The sequence below is a fragment of the Schistocerca americana genome, chromosome 11, assembly GCF_021461395.2.
Source record: "Schistocerca americana isolate TAMUIC-IGC-003095 chromosome 11, iqSchAmer2.1, whole genome shotgun sequence".
NCBI lineage: Eukaryota > Metazoa > Arthropoda > Insecta > Orthoptera > Acrididae > Schistocerca > Schistocerca americana.
The window spans coordinates 145574091-145595719 of NC_060129.1; the positions used below are offsets into that span (position 1 = coordinate 145574091).

The 21629-nt window shown below is 42.7% G+C and overlaps 1 protein-coding gene across 1 annotated transcript; it reads right to left on the reverse strand.

The window, feature by feature from the left end:
- Positions 1-2195: 2195 nt before the first annotated feature.
- Positions 2196-21401, reverse strand: LOC124554159 (ankyrin-3-like). The gene is made up of 3 exons (XM_047128230.1): positions 21292-21401; positions 7689-8248; positions 2196-2713 (listed from the first exon to the last, which is right to left on the reverse strand). The coding sequence occupies exons 2-3, from the start codon at positions 8237-8239 to the stop codon at positions 2221-2223; spliced, it is 1044 nt and encodes a 347-aa protein (XP_046984186.1). The 5' UTR covers positions 8240-8248; positions 21292-21401; the 3' UTR covers positions 2196-2220.
- Between the last annotated feature and the right edge of the window lie 228 nt (positions 21402-21629).

A 21629-nucleotide genomic window follows, 5' to 3' on the forward strand; every position in this document is an offset into this window, starting at 1 on the left:
CTAAGAAACACTGCAATGTACAAAGTACTTGTGAGAGTCAATTCCTGAAACCCATCGTGTGTGGCCTCTCACCCACCGAGGAGCCCCAGTGCTAGGTCCACGGATAAACCGTGTAAATCTGCTCCATTATGCCACACACTGACCCGGACCTGGGGCCGGATCAGCGAGACTAGACCCGACAGGCAGGGTTCGCACGTTAGTGGGAAATGACGCGCTTCGTATCGGCAGTCCTAATCTGTTACAGATACCCTCAGAAATGACCAGCAGCTTTGGCCCGTAGCAGAAGTCCACTCATTTAGCCAGTTATTCCTGTGTCACAGACATCATGTTGATGAAATGAGACCGCAGTGACGAATCCGTGCAACAGATAACTGGAGCAAATACTCTGAGAATCAGTACCAGTGAGGAGAGGTAGCAACTCACTGAAGACAGCCACTGAGCTTCAGACAGGCACGTAGGAAAGACAACCGCACTCTCACAACTGAATTTTTGGCCATAGCTCATGTCAGAAAATGAGCGCGCACACACACATTCACACAATTACTCGGCCAACTCACGCACACATTACCATCTCTGGCCGCCGTGTCAACAGTCTCTGAGAATCAGATCGAGACAAACCACTACTCGTGCCCGCCTGCCTCTCATTGGCAGCTGCTAAGCTAGCAGTAAATGGTGGCAGCACTGACTGCTTCCTGAGTGAATGGGTACGAAGGGGAGAAGCTGTAAGAATGAGGGGGTAAGAAAGCAGCACCTAGCCAGTGACAATGCATGACATCTCAGTGAACAAACAATTTCATCTACTGAGAAGAAGATGAGGTTTTCCTTTTTTCTTCAAATTTCCATGACACATTTGAAATTTCCTGATTTACAGAACTTGTGGCAATCGTGTTGTAAGAGCTAAATAGGATTTCATCTGCTCTTAAGATTAAATAGTTTACTATTCAGCTACTGTAGTTACCTGATGAAAATATTACAAGGTCTGTGAGACATCTCATCTTTCTACTTACATTTAAGAGATGTGTCATGTAAGGGTTAAAATTACATTCAATTCATATGGTCCTCATTTCAATTGATCAAACTGTCAGATTCAGTGAAATTAAGGATGTCTCCAAGTACATAATGTGGTGTTGCAATGACTCCAGTTCACCAAAAAATTTAAACATTCATAATCACTGATTTAGTTGTCCGATGGGAAAAATTTCCAGGAGTACCAGGTCCTGCTCGTGTCAGAGCCTCACGAGCAATGAAACATTGAGATCTGCATTATGATTTACAATCTTTAGAATCATATCATTATAACAGCTCTTAAATTTGACATGTTATCTTCAGTGTTACCTTCCACTCTGCATTCTGTTGTGTAAATGCATTTAGTATGTTAAGCAAGTTGGCAAACTGATACACATTTTGCAACTTCTCTACAATCTGTGAGTAAATTTAATGACATTTGTGATTTCCAGTAACTGAATTGTTTGTGGTTGGCCATAACTCATCTCTTGATAAATATAATCATCAATTGAAGAATGTATTATGCCCAATCTGCTGATTAACCTTCCAGCAACACAGTCACAATGTCCCACAGCAGTATCCTTGGTCAGCGGTATTTACATTTACCATTACAAAATTAGATTGACAAACTAGGCAGCCTGGGACATTGTCAGTAACCTGATGTAATTTCAGTACGTTAGTGTCCTATATGCTGAAGTTTGCAGCAACTCCATAGTTCATGAAGTGTTGGCGGAAGTATGGGCGCCTATATTCTCACCACTAACCATTGGATTAACAGTACACACACAAATTTCAGGCTGTGTTAATAGAAGTACTGGACGCTTCTGGGAAGAGCATGTGGTGTACGATTCTTGAAACTGGTTTACAAGAATACCACACCAGAAGCTCACTGAAAATGATGTGTATTTGGAACACAGTCAAGATCAAATGTTAATGATTGATGCTCTGGAGCAGTTTCAATAGAACTCTGTTCTCCTGTGCCAGTCAAACATTTGATCTACTGCCAGTAGACTAAGTGTAAAACACTACTTTTGGGGAATTTCAGGGTAGTTGATGGTAGGAGTTTAGGAAGTCTCACCTGCGGAAGGAGGACCACTTTGAGGAGAAGAGAGAAGTGGGAGGAAGAGCAGGTAAATATTTGAATAATTCAATGACACGTTTCACAGTAAACCAGAAGTTTATTTGCTTTATCGAAAATGGTACGAAAGGTCCACCTCACACCGGACGAACCCCACTCAGAATACCGACGACAGTCTTCCTGTTGTACGCCTGGGCAAGTTGTAGAGGCGTCATACCGTATCCGGCAGCAGATCGGTCCGCTCCCAGCCGCAACAACAGGTTGACCACGGACGCTTCACCACACGCGGCAGCAACCTGCAGAGCCGTCTGCCCGCTTCCATCCCACGCGTCTTTGTCTGCCCTGTAAAACAGCAAGGTCATGGCGACTCCCTGTCTGCCGTATCCCGCTGCTACGTGGAGGGGCGTCTGCTGCCAGTTGTTCAGCGCGCTGACATCCGCACCCGCCTCCAACAGCCAGTTTACGGCCAAGACGTCGCCACCCTTCGCCGCCTTGTGAAGCGCCGTGTTGCCGTTTTCACACCGGCAGTTTATGTCCACTCCCTGTGCCAGGATGTCTGGGAGTTCGTCCACATTTCCACGTTCTGCAGCTTCGTGCAGCCACTTCTTCAAGGCGTCGTCCTTTGCGGCACTGGAAAACGGGGAGAGATTATTTTCCACTGAAATTTACTGTCACAGTAGATAGTCGCAAAATTATTAACTATACCAATTGAATGCTATAAGCCCACAATATCAGTGAGAAATGTGTATTAAGGTTTGTAAGTGAACCATGGACCTTGCAGTTGGTGGGGAGGCTTGCGTGCCTCAGTGATACAGATAGCCGTACCGTAGGTGCAACCACAACGGAGGGGTATCTGTTGAGAGAACAGACAAACGTGTGGTTCCTGAAGAGGGCCAGCAGCCTTTTCAGTAGTTGCAAGGGCAACAGTCTGGATGATTGACTGATCTGGCCTTGTAACAATAACCAAAACAGCCTTGCTGTGCTGGTACTGCGAACGGCTGAAAGCAAGGGGAAACTACAGCCGTAATTTTTCCCGAGGGCATGCAGCTTTACTGTATGATTACATGATGATGGCGTCCTCTTGGGTAAAATATTCCGGAGGTAAAATAGTCCCCCATTCGGATCTCCGGGCGGGGACTACTCAAGAGAATGTCGTTATCAGGAGAAAGAAAACTGGCATTCTACGGATCGGAGCGTGGAATGTCCGGTCCCTTAATCGGGCAGGTAGGTTAGAAAATTTAAAAAGGGAAATGGATAGGTTGAAGTTAGATATAGTGGGAATTAGTTAAGTTCGGTGGCAGGAGGAACAAGACTTCTGGTCAGGTGACTACAGGGTTATAAACACAAAATCAAATAGGGGTAATGCAGGAGTAGGTTTAATAATGAATAGGAAAATAGGAATGCGGGTAAGCTACTACAAACAGCATAGTGAACGCATTATTGTGGCCAAGATAGATACGAAGCCCACACCTACTACAGTAGTACAACTTTATATGCCAACTAGCTCTGCAGATGACGAAGAAATTGAAGAAATGTATGATGAAATAAAAGAAATTATTCAGATTGTGAAGGGAGACGAAAATTTAATAGTCATGGGTGACGGGAATTCGAGTGTAGGAAAAGGGAGAGAAGGAAACATAGTAGGTGAATATGGATTGGGGGACAGAAATGAAAGAGGAAGCCGCCTGGTAGAATTTTGCACAGAGCACAACATAATCATAGCTAACACTTGGTTTAAGAATCATGAAAGAAGGTTGTATACATGGAAGAACCCTGGAGATACTAAAAGGTATCAGATAGATTATATAATGGTAAGACAGAGATTTAGGAACCAGGTTTTAAATTGTAAGACATTTCCAGGGGCAGATGTGGACTCTGACCACAATCTATTGGTTATGAGCTGCAGATTGAAACTGAAGAAACTGCAAAAAGGCAGGAATTTAAGGAGATGGGACCTGGATAAACTAAAAGAACCAGAGGTTGTACAGAGATTCAGGGAGAGCATAAGGGAGCAATTGACAGGAATGGGGGAATTAAATACAGTAGAAGAAGAATGGGTAGCTTTGAGGGATGAAGTAGTGACAACAGCAGAGGATCAAGTAGGTAAAAAGACGAGGGCTAGTAGAAATCCTTGGGTAACAGAAGAAATACTGAATTTAATTGATGAAAGGAGAAAATATAAAAATGCAGTAAGTGAAACAGGCAAAAAGGAATACAAACGTCTCAAAAATGAGATCGACAGGAAGTGCAAAATGGCTAAGCAGGGATGGCTAGAGGACAAATGTAAGGATGTAGAGGCCTATCTCACTAGGGGTAAGATAGATACCGCCTACAGGAAAATTAAAGAGACCTTCGGAGATAAGAGAACGACTTGTATGAATATCAAGAGCTCAGATGGAAACCCAGTTCTAAGCAAAGAAGGGAAAGCAGAAAGGTGGAAGGAGTATATAGAGGGTCTATACAAGGGCGATGTACTTGAGGACAATATTATGGAAATGGAAGAGGATGTAGATGAAGATGAAATGGGAGATATGATACTGCGTGAAGAGTTTGACAGACCACTGAAAGACCCGAGTCGAAAGAAGGCCCCGGGAGTAGACAACATTCCATTAGAACTACTGACGGCCTTGGGAGAGCCAGTCCTGACAAAACTCTACCATCTGGTGAGCAAGATGTATGAAACAGGCGAAATACCCTCAGACTTCAAGAAGAATATAATAATTCCAATCCCAAGAAAGCAGGTGTTGACAGATGTGAAAATTACCGAACTATCAGCTTAATAAGTCACAGCTGCAAAATACTAACACGAATTCTTTACAGACGAATGGAAAAACTAGTAGAAGCCAACCTCGGGGAAGATCAGTTTGGATTCCGTAGAAACACTGGAACACGTGAGGCAATACTGACCTTACGACTTATCTTAGAAGAAAGATTAAGGAAAGGTAAACCTACGTTTCTAGCATTTGTAGACTTAGAGAAAGCTTTTGACAATGTTGACTGGAATACTCTCTTTCAAATTCTGAAGGTGGCAGGGGTAAAATACAGGGAGCGAAAGGCTATTTACAATTTGTACAGAAACCAGATGGCAGTTATAAGAGTCGAGGGGCATGAAAGGGAAGCAGTGGTTGGGAAGGGAGTGAGACAGGGTTGTAGCCTCTCCCCGATGTTGTTCAATCTGTATATTGAGCAAGCAGTAAAGGAAACAAAATAAAAATTCGGAGTTGGTATTAAAATTCATGGAGAAGAAATAAAAACTTTGAGGTTCGCTGATGACATTGTAAGTCTGTCAGAGACAGCAAAGGACTTGGAAGAGCAGCTGAATGGAATGGACAGTGTCTTGAAAGGAGGATATAAGATGAACATCAACAAAAGCAAAACAAGGATAATGGAATGTAGTCTAAGTCGGGTGATGCTGAGGGAATTAGATTAGGAAATGAGGCACTTAAAGTAGTAAAGGAGTTTTGCTATTTGGGGAGCAAAATAACTGATGATGGTCGAAGTAGAGAGGATATAAAATGTAGGCTGGCAATGGCAAGGAAAGCATTTCTGAAGAAGAGAAATTTGTTAACATCCAGTATTGATTTAAGTGTCAGGAAGTCATTTCTGAAAGTATTCGTATGGAGTGTAGCCATGTATGGAAGTGAAACATGGACGATAAATAGGTTGGACAAGAAGAGAATAGAAGCTTTCAAAATGTGGTGCTACAGAAGAATGCTAAAGATTAGATGGGTAGATCACATAACTAATGAGGAAGTATTGAATAGGATTGGGGAGAAGAGAAGTTTGTGGCACAACTTGACCAGAAGAAGGGATCGGTTGGTAGGACATGTTCTGAGGCATCAAGGGATCACCAATTTAGTATTGGAGGGCAGCGTGGAGGATAAAAATCGTAGCGGGAGACCAAGAGATGAATACACTAAACAGATTCAGAAGGATGTAGGTTGCAGTAGGTACTGGGAGATGAAAAAGCTTGCACAGGATAGAGTAGTATGGAGAGCTGCATCAAACCAGTCTCAGGACTGAAGACCACAACAACAACAACAAGTTTGCTCCAGGATGGGGAAGGAGATTTTGAGGTTACACAGAATTACTTGACATTTTTAGAACTCTAAGAAACGTCAGAGGGTGGTGTACCAAATTAGACCTGACACAGGAAGCAGAAACCAGACAGATAAACAGATCTGACAACTACTGCTCTGGTACAAAGTGCTGCTCAGACTCTTTTGAGAAACTGGCACTAAATTTCACTAGCCTGTCGGCTACCACACAAGAAAGCCAGCCATCTGACAAGTTACATTAACACTACCGATTATGGCAGCGTGTCCTCGTACTGCTTATCAGTCCAGCCCTTCACGCTACCCTTTCACCGAACACTCATTGCTGTGACAGATGTTTAACCTTACATAATAAAAATACACCTGTGGGAAGGTACTATCAAGATTAAATAAATAGTTGTGACAGTTATTTTTCTCTCAATACACTTGGGCATATCACACTCAAGTTATACCTGACTACATGATTTACAGATAAATATTCATTCCATTGTGATCTATTAGGTCAACTATAGATGTCTCCAAATATACCACAATGATTATTGGTATAATATTTTTTCCCTTCGAAACAAATGTGCATCATAACAAAAGAAGACATTTGTTAAATAAAAGCCCAGAAGAAAGAAATGAATATCAAGACTGTTGGCTGCCACCACCTCTAATTTTGCAAATACTGCTGCCCGATGACTAGCAACGTCCTACGGTATTCGACAGGATCGTGAAACTTTCCCGCTGTTTCTTGAAAATTCCTTGGCAATGCACAGTATTAGAGCACCTTTTGAGAGATTTAAGTAAGAAGCACAGAAAAAAGTAAGCGAAAGATGAGCAGGAAGAACTATTTGGTGTATTCACCCACAGCACGCACTTCTCCTGGCAACACATATCAAGTAAGTGGTTTGTATACAGCAGCAATTGTGGTAGATGGGAACATGTTATTCTGAAGCCTATCTTATATGGAAGTATTTTTTATATTGAAATATCCAGCCCTGTACACCTTTTAGCCAACTGCTCATTTGAGCTAATGTCATCCAAAATTTAATTCCAGCACAGTATACTGCATTTGTATACAAGGTTTTCTATGACAAATGTAACATTTTAAATCACTACATTCAGTTAAAACAAAAATGGAGAAAAGTGCACATGCAAAATACACTTAGCCCTCACAGCAGTCAGATTAAGAATATTACTGTATATAAGGAAGCACAATTCTGCTAAAATTTTTTGGGTCTAATTAACTAGGCAAGTATACATTTACGTCCCAAATCTGCACTAAATTTTCACCGCAACTGATTGTAAACTGCAACACTACCTTCAAAAATACAGCAGAAGGATGTGAAAGTTCCATCATATCTTCAGAGCAGAAAAATGCTTACGGAGTATCTCCTTACAGAATACACACACTGATAGTCCCTAGTGCAGATCGTGTGGAATATGCGAGATTTACACTTGTGAAATACATACCTCCAACCATTCCTTTGCGAAGTGTCGAGAGAAGGCTCACTACTTTGTAGGTGCTACTTACAAAGACAAACGAAATTAGAATTCCAGCTAACCTGATTTTCGCTTCAACCAACTGCGAGATTTGCGTCATCAGTTGCGGGCAGCAGGCCACTCCCTCTCGCCAGCCCTCCGTCTTGCGGGCCTCCGGAGGGTCCCGGGAGATCACCTCGACGGCGGCACCGAGCAGGCGCGAGCAACAGTGCTGCGAAGCCAGCACCGCACACTCCGCCACATTTTCTATACACAAATTCTGCAGCAACTTGTCCTCGCAAGCCTCCTTCAGCAGAAGGAGGCCGTATTTATCTGCAGCCGCGAGTAGCTCTGCCGCAGATTCTTTCCCCTCCGGGACCTCGTCTGTGTACACGTAGCGGACGAGCTGCCGCATAGTGGCAGCCTCTACGTCCGGTATCTGGACACGGCCACTGGCAGCTTCCTCCGTGTCGTGCTGCAGTAACATAGCTGCGAAGACCGGGCTCCTGGCAGCGAGTATTAAGCTGTGCGCCTCTATTTCACCACCTCGGACACACAGCGTAACGTCAGCACCCGTGCCCCTCGTCAGGAGCTCGGACATAGCGTGAACCAAACTGCCTCTGTTACTGGCCATATTTAGCAACTGAAATTGGGAGGTAAAAACGACAAATTAAAAGCTGCCCAGTTTCTGATACAGTAATTTAACAACTCGATAATGCCAATTCGAGTTTGTTTAGAACAAACACTTCAATTTCACCACTTTACCTTCAGCACCTATAAACAAATACAATTAAAGACAGAAAGTAGGTTGCACAGGTCTCAGTGATATCCGAGCTAGAGAACAAACTGTAGTTTTGAGGAAAGTCCACTGCCACCACAAATATAAAAAATCCTCCAGCCTTACTTTAAAAAAGCGAAATGTTTACATTATACTCAATATCTATAACACTCCAGGCTTTAGGCATGAGCAGTTCAGATCATTCTTAAACAAGAAACAAAAGCAGTGATACAACAATCTGACCGAGATAAAAGCTCTGCCGACAGCAGTGAAAATTCCATCACGGACCAGCAAACTAACAATTACTTCAACATAGTAGCAAGCATTGGTACCAATAATGAACTGGCAAATGCAGATGCATTAATTTTACTTTTGACACAAGGCACGTACTACCCACATGTAGTCTCAAAATTACAATAGATAAATAGAGAGTTTTAACTGTGTTGGCTCTAATGGTGTTCATAGCTTATTTAAAATGTTGTGGAGGTTCCTAGAAATAACCTTAAGCTATCTCTGTTATTAATGACTCATGGCATAACTGACAGAACGTCATATCCTGCATTGACACCCAGCTATATATATTTTTCAAAAAGATTTTGAGAAAACACCCTGGGATACAACACACCCATTCATCAAACAGAAACTTAGCTGTGTGCGTCTGGCATTCATGCAGGATTCTCCACAGGGAACAATACACTACCTCACAAGATAAGTGCAGCTGACTGTGTGCACTATGTATTGTGACACCTATTCACAATGGTTTGACATGCAAACTAAATGTTACATTAAACTAGAGTCCATACGTCAAGGATTTAATCAGAAACGACACCCCCCTCCCCCCCAAAGTTGTTTGGGAGTTAACAAAATCTTTGTCACGGTAACAGATATAACGTGAGATCTACAATGAACTGGAGTCAACACAAGCCTGTCAAGATGGTTGGTTTGTGGTGGTTGAAGAGACCAGACTACAAAGGTCATCGGTCCCTTTTTCCACAATCATGAAACACCCACAAGGAACAAAAACAAGCAACAGAGATGACAAGGGATGACAGAACAAGAAAACAGACAACGACCAGAAAAGAGGAATTAAAAACACACAGTGTGTTACAGTAGTTGGCCAACCACAGAAACAAAAAAAAAGGGAAAAGCCAACCACCAAGAACTAAAAAGCCCAATCTGAAAGCATACTCCAAAGGTGAGAAACAACAAAAGAAAGAAACCCTTTGATTGAGCGATAAAAACCCCCTGCACAAATAAAACTCAAAACTAAGCCTGCCATGACAGCATCATTCGTTAGAAGTGCAGGGAGCACATCAGGCAGTGCAAATGTGTGCCTGAGCACAGTTATATGTGGACAGTCCAACAAAATATCGACCACTGTCAATGCTGAACCGTAGCGACAGAGGTGGGTCCTCGCGGCACAATAAATAACCGTGCGTCATCCAGGTGTAGCCAATGCGCAGCCGACAGAGCACAACAGTCCTTGCGAGAGACCCGGAGGAAGAGTGCCACCCACCGGTAGTCTGCTCGACAATCCGAAGTTTGCCGAGTGAAGGCAGGGTGCGCCATTCACCAGCCCAGGTACCGAGAACCTTCTGCCGCAAAACTGAACGGAGATCACACTCCGAAAGGCCGATCTCCAAAGCTGGTGCACCGACAGCCTGTTTGGCTAGTGTTCATTACCCGGGATGCCGACACAATTTGGGGTCCACACCAAAACCACGGAGCGGCCGCAATGGGCGGGAGAGTGGACGGACTCCTGGATAGCCGTCACCAGTCGAGAGCAAGGGAAACACAGGTCGATAGCTCGTAAACCACTCAGCGAGTTACTACAGATAACTAAGGACTCACCTGAACAGGAGCGGATATACTCTAGGGCGCGAGAGATGGCGACCAGCTCGGCAGTGAAAACACTGCAGCCAGACGGTTATGAGCATCGTTCAGAATGATCCCGAGAGTAAGAACAGGGGATTGCACATTCCGTGACAGAAACGATGCCGGTGGCGATCGTGAGAACCACCGCATCAATGTCACTACGAGAAAGAGGCTCAAGAGTGGCAATGCAGGTGAACCAGTCCCAGTCAGCCTTATTCAAAGCCCATCTGGGGAGGCGCCGAGGTGAGTGGCGCTGGGGCAGTGACAGAAAGATTGGAAAGTGGTCACTACCGCACAAGTTGTCATGCACACTCCAATGGACAAACGGTAGAAGGCTGGGGCTGTAGACAAAGGTCGATGGCCGAGTACATGCCGTGTGCCACACTGAAATGTGTGGAGGCATCATTAATAGAGAAGGGTCAAGCTGTGCCAACACTTTCTCAGTGACAGTGCCTCTGCCTGTTGCCACCAATCCACCCAACAAAAGGTTAAGGGGGGTTTAAGTCCCCCCAATAACAGAAAAGGTGGCGGCAATTGGGCTATCAGCGCAGCCAATACATGCAGTGGGTCATCACCATCCGGCGGAAGATAGAGACTGCAGACAGTTAACAGCCTGAGGCATCAAAACCCAAACAGCGACAGCCTCTAAAGGTGTCTGAAGAGGGACACACTGTAGAGTGTTAAGGACGTAGACACAGACTCCACCAGATACCCTCTCATAAGCTGCTGCATTCTTATAATAACCCAAATAGCCACGGAGGACAGGGTTTTGCATCACCGGAAACCCAGTTTCCTGGAGAGAAATGCAGAAGAAAGTGTGAAGGCTGAGAAATTGTCGGAGCTCAGCAAGGTGGTGGAAAAAACTGCTGCAGTTCGACTGGAGGATGACATTGTCCACGGAGGAAAGCGGCGTGAAGAGATCGAGGTGGTAGGTTACACCACCGGATCACCCGCTGCCACCAACTGAGTTCCCATACAATCGACTTTCACGGTGTCCGAGGGTCCTGCGAGATCTAGGTCCTCAGTAGATGCCAGAATCTCGGCAGAGCTCGTACGTTGCAGTGGGGTGGGCCCACCGTAAGTTCCTTCGTCTTAGAGGTGGTCTTCTTGGAAATTTCTCACTGCTCCTTGGGTTTCATTGGTTGGGAGGGCTTCACTGATTCAGTCTCTGGGACTGAGGAGGATCGTGAAGCCCTACAACCAGCTGCTTGTGGGCACTTACACCACTGGTGGGCATCATCCTTCACACAGGTGGAAACCTGGGAAGAGAAGGACCCAAGGGACCACTTCTGAGCAAGATGAGCCAAAGAAGTCTGATGCTTCTCCAGCTTAGATCGACGTCCCCGATGGGTGGGAGATGTTGTTCCTGAAGTAGGTGGCACAGGAGCAACAGAGCGTAGTGCCCCTCAGGTCAAGGTGCAGATGTGTTACGGCTTTGGGTGCCGACGAATTCGCTGAACTTGATGGGGCTACCACTGTTGTCATAGTGGCGGCATAAGACGGAGTCATTCGCACAAGATGGAGTCGTTCATATTTCCTCTTAGCCTCGGTGTCGGTCAGTCAGTCAGTCCAGGGTCTTATTACATGATTTTCCCCTCTTTCTGTAAAATCCTGCAGCCTGGTGAGCAAGGTGAATGATGCTCTCTGCAGTTGACACAGATGGGAGGCAGGGCACACGGAGTATATGGATGTGATGGGTGTTCGAAATCTCGACATGTGACACTGGAAGTACAGCAGGAAGACATACGGCTGAAGTTCCAGCCCTTAAAGCACCGCATCAGGTGAGGGATATAGAGCTTGATGTCACAGTGGTAGACCACCACCTCGACCTCCTCAGGCAATGTATCACCCTCGAAGGCCAAGATGAAGGAACCGGTGGCAACCTGATTATCCCTTGGACCTCGATGAACGTGGCAGATGAAATTAACATCTCACCACTCTAAATTGCTGTGCAGCTCGTCGTTAGACTGCAAAAGAAGGTCCCTGTGGAACATAATAACCTGGATCATATTTAAGGTCTTATGGGGCATGATTGTAACTGAAACATCCCCAACTTGTCACAAGCGAGTGAAGACCGTGACTGGGCAGAGGATGATTTTTTATCAAAACTGACCCAAAACATGAGAGATTGCTTTTGGTCGCCTATTACGACAGGCAGGAATACCGCAGGGCTATTCTAACCCCCGGACCCACAGGGGGACAAACCTGTCAAGAAGCTCCGTTAAAATTCATTCATTCGAATTTAGTTGGTGTACTGGGAATAGCATTAAGCATGAAGTGAAAGGAAGTTGCCATATTTAGTGCATTAATAGCACTATGATTAGTTTATCTTATTACTGTACACTGAGATGACAACAGTCATGGTATAGCAATGTGCACATATACTGATGGTGGTAGTATCATGTACACAAGGAATAAAGGAGGCAGAGCTGTCATTTGTAGTCAGGTGAAAAGGTTTCTTAAGTGATTATGGCCACACAACTGGAATTAAACTTCCCATGCGGAATGGTAGTTGCAGGTCGATGTACGGCACATTCAATTTCGGAAAGCATTACACAGTTCATTATTCCGAGATCCACAATGTCGAGAGTCTGCCGAGAATACCAAATTCCAACTGTTACATCTCGCCACGGGCAACACTGCTGCGGCACTGGCAAAGGGTTGTCAGTGGTAACAGGCAAGCAACAAGGTGTGAAATAACCGCAGAAGCCAATGTGGGAAATACAATGAATGTATCTGTTAGGACAGTGAGGAGAAATAGACTATGGAAGCAGACTACCAATGCGAGTGCCTCTGCTAACAGTACATCGCTTCCAGTGCCTGTCCTAGCCTTGTGATCGTATCGTTTGGACGCTCGATGACTGGAAAAACCACGGCAAGGTCAGACGAATCCCAATTTCAGACGGCGGAATTCTAGCGTGGCACAGAGCCTACGAAGCCACAGTTGTTAATAAGGCACTGCGCAACTTGGTGATGGCTCCATAATGGTGGGGGCTATGTTTACATTACATGGAACTGATCACATACTGGGAAAAGTTATTTTCGGCTATCTTAAGACCATTTGCAGCCACTCAAAGACAATGGTCCTGAACAATGATGGATTTTTATGAATGATAATGTGCCATGTCACAGGGACACAACTGTTAGCAATTGTTTGAAGAATGTTGCAGATAATTCACATTAATGATGTGGCCACCCAGACTGCCCAATGTGAATCCCATCTAACATTTAAGGGATCTAATAGGGCGGTCAGTTCCAGCATAAAATGATGCACCAGGAATATTTTCACAATTATGGAGAGCAATAGAGGCAGCACAGCTCAATATTTCTACAGGGGACTTCCAACAAGTTGTTTATTCCACACCACATTGAGTTGCTGCACTGTGCTTGGCAAAAGGTCCATAACAATATTACGAGGTATCCCATGACTTGTTGGCTCGGTATATGCTCACTATTGTTGTCACCTCAGAAGGGTTTCAATCTTGGTAAGATATACAGAACACACATTTGGGAATTACATTTATAATGCAATTTATGTTACAAATAAATTGCACAATTAATACACATCAGTTTTATTAGATGTTAGACAAGTCCCTGTGGAATAATTTGATTCCTGCGAAACATACACAGCACATCAGAAACTAACTCTACAAGGGATTTGGGATGTCTACAAAGCACTATCACTAACTGGTACTGGAGAGGAGAATTCTCTATCTTACCTGATACACAAGCTAGTTGGCAATAAACGTAACATCCGTGTCTGCCAATCTTTAATAACACAACCCAGAATGGAATGAAATTTTTAAAGTTACAGGTAACTCACTTTTGTCAAGTATCATTACATACACCAATATCACAAAAGCAACAACTAATATGTTCAAGAGAACCACACACCCCACCAGTGAGTGCATCACTTGATCTGGGGAAGTTAATAGATCCATCCTTCATGAAATCCTCCCCATTCCACCAAGATTGTCTTTCCACCGTCCATGTAACCTTCGTAACCTCTGGGTTCATCCCTATGAAATCCCCAAATCATCCTCCCTACCCTCTGGTTCCTACCCTTGTAACCGCCCCCCGGTGTAAAACCTGTCCCATGCACCCTCCCACCACCACCTACTCCAGTCCTGTAACCCGGAAGGTGTACACGATCAAAGGCAGAGCCACATGCGAAAGCACCCACATGATTTACCAACTGACATGCCTACACTGTGAAGCCTTCTATGTGGGAATGACCAGCAACAAACTGTCAATTCGCATGAATGGACACAGGCAGACAGTGTTTGTTGGTAATGAGGATCACCCTGTGGCTAAACACGCCTCTGTGCACAGCAACACATCTTGGCACAGTGTTACACCGTCCGGGTTATCTGGATACTTCCCACAGACACCAACCTATCAGAACTCCATAGATGAGAACTTGCCCTTCAATTTATTCTCTCTTCCCGTTATCCACCAGGCCTAAACCTCCGCTAATTTCTAGTTGCCGCCCCTCATACCTCACCTGCATTCAACAACATCTTTGCCTCTGTACTTCCGCCTCGAGTGATTTCTGCCCAACCTCTTTGCATTTACATTTGTCTGCCGGTGTCTGTATATGTGCAGATCAATATTTATGCGTGTGCCCGAGCGTATACTTGTCCTCTCTCCCCCCCCCCCCAAAGGTAAGTCTTTCTGCTCCTGGGATTGGAATGACTCCTTGCCCTCTCCCTTAAAACCCACACCCTTTCGTCTTTCCCTCTTTCCTGATATAGCAACCTTGGGTTGCGAAAGCTTGAAATGTGTGTGTGTGTGTGTGTGTGTGTTTATTGTCTATCAACATACCAACACTCATTTGTAAGTTACTCCAAAGATGCTGTAACTTACTAAACCAAAGTGTTGGTATGTTGATAGAGACAATAAAACAAACACACACACACACCTCCATCAGCACATATACATATTGTCTGTCTATAGGGTGACTGACAGATTTTTAATTCGTACTCTGCAATATTGTTATGTAGCACTTCCGACAGGATTACATCTACACAGCACTGAAAAAAGCTAATAGGACTGAATACAAAATTCTTGAAAAAAGTTTCTTGTTTAGCTTACACCACAATGGACAATAAATTTCATGACTATTTCAAAATGCGTAAAAAATTAACATGGTTGTCTGTGAGGCAAAGGAACTGTACAACTTGCAGTTTATATTCTACTATAGGAATAAATATGAAGCCATGTGGGGAGTTAAAACAATAAAACACAATATGCTGCCAGTCTACAATTTAGCATAGAATGACATTCTAAGAATTTAAGACAAACACAAATTAAGAAAACTTCAGGCCTAGAGGAAGTACTAGACAAGTGCCTCGTGATCAAATACCCTTTCACAGAAGGCAGATTTGTACAATTCTGCTACAGCTGTCATATTTGAAACAAAATATTTAGTTCAAAACTACTGACCAAATTTGCCTTCTTAGTCAGCTTCAAGTCAATGTTTACCGTGTTCGTACGTATATAGCATTAAGAGATCTTACAGTGTCACAAAAGAAACAAGACTTCCGAGACTACTCCAGCAAAATCGGAATTTCATAAACCATATTAAAATGCTTCATTCCACTCTAATTACACGTTTCTATGTCCAGATGCACTCTGAAGTACCTGATATTCAGCTTTTCATGTGGTTTTCGCGATACCAATTTTCTTGGAGGTCCAGTACTGTATTCTCATGTTTGGTTCTTTTTACGGTATAATGTCATTCATCCCAGAAAATGAAAATTTCCACTTGAAATTGAACGAGGTTGAAAGTAGCCAATAGTGTGGAATGAAACACTTCGTTTCAAATAAACTAACTGCCTCAGCGGAAAAAAAAGTAGAAGCAAATTCATCTATAAAACAGAAATAGCTTCTTTAAGACATTAATGGTTGGTTGCTAATGTTGTGGAAATAATATAAAATCAGAAAATTGGAACTACTGACGTATTTTGGTCTTTCATGGTTATGAGAATGTATATTAATTCACTTTATGGCTCCCAGCCACAGAAACCTGCTTTTATTTTGTTTGACGTGGGAAAGGACCCCCCTCCCCCCCAACTATAAAACACTGCACATGCGCAAATCTGGCAGCAAGGGTGCGGCAGCATCTGGCTACTTGCTGCTACCGCTCATACGGCAAACAGCCACACTTCAAGGAGCCAGAAGAGGGAGGAAGGCACTGCTCATACGCGAATTCAGCTCTGCGCATGCGCACGAGCCCAATGGCAACTACTCATACGAACCTATAGTATCCTATTCTTCAGTTGACCTACATAACTCAACTGAAAGAGATACTAGCACAAAAACGGAAAAAGACAAGTAACATTAACCTCTGTCGACGTATGAGTTGCATCCCGAACTTGAGCTGATCTTCATACGGTAACTGCAGTACGGTATCAAATTAGACACATTGCAACTTTTTTTTGCCTTTGCTAGCACTAGTATCCTATGTAGGTCAACTGGAGCATGGGATTCAAATTTTACAGGTGTTGCTTTTTTCGCCTCTGCTACTACTAGCAACCTATTCTTCAGCTGATACTAGTAGCAGCAGAAGTGAAAATATCGACAGATGTAAAATCTGTATCCCAGGTTGCTAATGCTAGTAAAGACAAAAAAATCTATGTAACATTGGCATCCTATGCCTCAGTTGAAAACCACGAATGCAAAAAAAAAGCGATATACATAAAATCTGTATCTCACACTTCAACTGACCTAAACAGCTAAGCTGAAGTAAGTGGTATGAATTTTTTTCCACCTTTGATACTAATAGTATCGGATGAAAATTATTATAGTGGTACCAGTAACAGTGAAATAACCTCCAACAGTTAAATTTGTATCCCGTATTTCAGTTTATTTAGGTCAACTAAAGAATAAGATACTAGCATAGGTGAAAAAACTTCAACTGTATAATTCGTATTCCATATTGCAGTTGACAAACCCCACCCTATGTCTTCCATATTGATAGGAATACATAAAATCCAAACCCACAAACAAAACCAAAAAATAAAAATTGCTCAGAATGAAAAACAATCCTTCTAAAAATCTCATACACACTAAGAATGAAAATATGTACTGAAAGAATTGGAATGAACAGATGGTTTAATACCAGCAGAACCCTCAGCAAGTGAACTATAGTGTGATACTGCCACTGCTGCCCCCCCCCCCCCCACACACACAATGAAATATTCGCAGTAGTAGCTGTAACTGGCCGGGAAACACGGGAAGGTTTCAGATAGATTATATAATGGTAAGACAGATCTAGCAACCAAGTTCTAAATTTTAAAACATTTCCAGGGGCAGATGTGGAATCTGACCACAATTATTATTTGTACATAAAAACTAAAACTTCAAAAAGTCAGAAATTTAAGGTCTGAGATTACACCTGGATTAACTGAAAGAACAAGAGGTTTTAGAGGGGATATTATAGAAGAGCGATTCCACCTATCTGCATTGACCTATTACGTCATGAACCTGGCAGAAATAGCTATTCCAAGAGTCTCCAATGTGGCGCCTATGATGCCACTACATACACACAGCAACAAACACGAAAATATATATAAATAAGACAATTACATTTCCCCAAAAGTACTATCAAACTAAGGGGACAACCACAGGAACCTGTGGGTTTTAGGGTGAGTGCAAGCTAAATATAACAGTAAAAAGAACACACCATGATCCCAAAAGATAAAATGATAAACAAAAAGAAAAAAATTACTACATTCCACTACAACAAAAATGAGCAGGAATCAGATACTTCCCTTGACCTATACAGGCGAAGATACCAAAACATCAATACCTACAACTAAAACAATGAAAATTAGAATCTGACATTTCCCTTGACCAATATACGTCAACCACAAATGATGATACCAAAACACCAACACCTACAATTACAAAAACAGGAATCTGTCATTTCAAGTGACCCACATAGGTCAACCATAATTGTTGATATAAAAAAATCAGCACCTACAACTACGAGAAATAAAATCAAAACCTCAAAGATCCACAAATCAAACATCCGTACATAAATTAAAACAATACACCATAAATACACAAAACAACTCGAGAAGAATAGACAAAAAAACCATGTACTTTCAACCAGAAAATTCCCACACTGAAAACTAGATCGGCAAGCGCCCCGCCCCCCCAAATATACACACATATTGAACGTCTTGCCACAGTACAAACAACAAACCAGTAACACCTAATGAAAACACCCCCCCCCCCCCCCCACACAAGGGCACCATGAAACAACAATGCGACATCTACAAACACAACCAACTCAAGCACTGAGCCATAATTACGTCACACACCACAACACCCTTACATCACATGTCAAAGCAGAAGGGTGGAATCTGACACTTCCACTGACCCGTAGAGTGTTTCAGAGAGGGCATTAGGAAACAACTGACAAGAATGGGGAAAGAAATACAGTAGAATGGGTAGCTTTGAGAGACAAAATAGTGAAGGCAGCAGAGGATCAAGTAGTTACAACTACTAGGGCTAGTAGAAATCCTTGGGTTACAGAAGAGAATGAATTTGATGAAAGGAGAAAATTCAAAAATGCAGTAAATGAAACAGACAAAACTGAATACAAACACCTAAAAAATGAGATCAGCAGGATGTGCAAAATGGCTAAGCAGGGATGGCTAGAGGCATGGTACTGCCTAACGGAAAATTAGAGATATTTGGGGAAGTATGAATATCAAGAACTCAGATGGGAAGCACAGACAGAAAAGCAGAAAGGTGGAAGGAGTATACAGAGGGTCTATACAAGGGAGATGTACTTGACGGTAATATTATGGAAATGGTAGAGGAAGTAGGTGAAGGTGAAAAGGGAGATGATGTACTGCATGAAGAATCTGACAAAGCACCGAAAAACCTAAGCTGAAATAAGGCCCCGGGAGTTTACAACATTCTATTAGAACTACTGATAGCCTTGGGAGAGCCAGCCCTAACAAAACTACCATCTGGTGTGCAAGATGGAGGACAGGCAAAATACCCTCAGACTTCAAGAAGAATATAACTCCAAACCAAAAGAAATCAAGTGTTGACAGGTGAGAAAATTACCGAATTATCAGCTGCAAAATACTAATGCACATTCTTTACACACAAATGGAAAAACTGGTGGAAACCGACCACAGGGAAGATCAGTTTGGATTCTGTAGAAATGTTGGAAGACGCGAGGCAACACTGACCTTACGACTTCGTTTAGAAGATAGACAAACCTACATTTTTAGAATCTGTAGACTTAGAGGAAGCTTTTGACAATGTTGACTGGAATACATTACCAAATTCTGAAGGTGGCAGACTTCAAACAGGGAGCAAAAGGCTAATCCCAACACGTACAGAAGCCATACGGCACTAATAACAATTAAGGTCATGAAAGGGAGAGAGATGGGGGTGGGGGGGGGGGGGGGGGGGGGGGGGGGAGAAGGGAGAGAGTGGTAGCCTGTTCCCGATATATCTATATACTGAGCATGGAGTAAAGGATACAAAAGAAAAATTTCGAGTATGAATTAAAACCTAAGGAGAAGGAATAAAAACTGAGGTCTGCTGATGACAATTCCATTAGCAAAGGACCTGTAAGAGCAGTTGAACCGAAAGCACAGTGTCTTGAAAGGAGAATATAAGATGAACAAAAAGAAAAGCAAAACAAGGATAATGGAATTAGTGAATTAAACCGGGTTATGCTAAGGGAATTAGATTAGGAAATGAGACACAAAGTAGTAAATGAGTTTGGCTATTTGGGGAGCAAATTAACTGATGACGGTCGAAGCAGAGAGGATATAAAATGTAGACTATGGCAAGTAAAGCATTTCCGAAGAAGAGAAATTTCTTAACATCGAATACAGGTTAACTGTCAGTAAGTCTTTTCTGGAAGTTTTTGTATGGATTGTAGATGTGTATGAAAGTGAAACATGGACAATTAACAGTTTAAGCAAGAAGAGAATAGAAGCTTTCGAAATGTGGCGCTATAGAAGAATATTGAAGATTAGATGGGTAGATCACATAACTGATGAACTAATGAATAGAACTGGGGAGAAGAGGAATTTGTGGCACAACTTGACTACAACGGAGCAGTTGGTAGGCCACGTTCTGAGGCATCAAGGGATCACCAGTGTAGTATCGGAGGGAAGCGCAGAGGATACAAATCATACAGTGAGACCAAGGCATGAATACAGTAAACAGATTCAGAAACACATAGGTTCCAGTAGTTACTCAGATGGAAAAGTTTGCACAGGAGAGAGTATCAACGAGAGTTGCATCAAACCAGTCTTGTGTATTGAAGACAAGTGGTAACTGACTACTCTGCGGCATAGCCTATTGAACACATTTTATTCAAAAAACGTTCGTGGCAAAATGAGAAAACTCACAGTAAATACTGACAAGACCCCAACTACTATTTTTATGCATATAATGTACCTACAACTAAAACTACGAGAAATGATGCAGGCGGGTCCATTACCTAAAATTTGCAGCTAATGCCAATGTTTAAAAAATCAAAACATTAAAAACTATATATGAATACAATGCCTTAAGGAAACATTACAGCTAACTTCACTCTTTTATGCTTGTTAATCTTAACGAAAATTCGCCGTATTCACACATTCAACCTCATTCCCGAACAAGAACTTTAATACCACATGCTGTTCAAAACAATTTGGCTGCAAAATATGTACAACAGTAACTGTCCTCAATCACAATGTTACCGATGGCGAGAAAATATTCTTACTTTCTATAATGGTCAATACAATAACTGCGATTAAAGAAAAAAAATACACATGAACTAACAATTTTTACCAAGCCCTACTATTAGAATGCACAGCTCCCTTTAAGCTTACATCACATCTACAGTTACTACCACGTGGAACCAAGGGCAAGCATACTGTTTCATGAACACACAATATTCTTGCGGCGAACGAATCTACGATGTATTGCAAGCAGACCACTGAAACACTTTTTCGCGTCATAGACAAAAAGTTAATAGCGCGACTAAAACGATTAGCACTTACCAGTTACAATAAATGAAGAAATACAGACAGCGAAAAACGAACGGCAAACAGAAACTCCTCTTCGGCTACTCAAATCGACGACCGCAAAACAAATGAACACGTGAGACGAGGAAATGACCAGAGTGTCTGCTACAACGCGAATTGCTACCAACTTCTTTCCTATGTGGTCGAACTAATACATACATCTTTGGTCTTTTGTTTTAAGGCCACCTGATAATTTTCAAATAAGAGTGTTGGATGCATTATACAAATTTAAAGGCAGACACACTCAGACAGATGTTATATATGTGTTCTGACAGCATGTACCAGGTTATATTATAACAAGACTGAAATACAAC

Excerpts from the sequence above, each read along its gene's own strand:
- LOC124554159 (XM_047128230.1), bottom strand. The coding sequence starts at position 8,239 with ATGGCCAGTAACAGAGGCAGTTTGGTTCACGCTATGTCCGAGCTCCTG. Across the intron at positions 2,714-7,688 it reads TTGGTTGAAGCGAAAATCAG|TGCCGCAAAGGACGACGCCT; the intron begins GTTAGCTGGAAT and ends CCCGTTTTCCAG.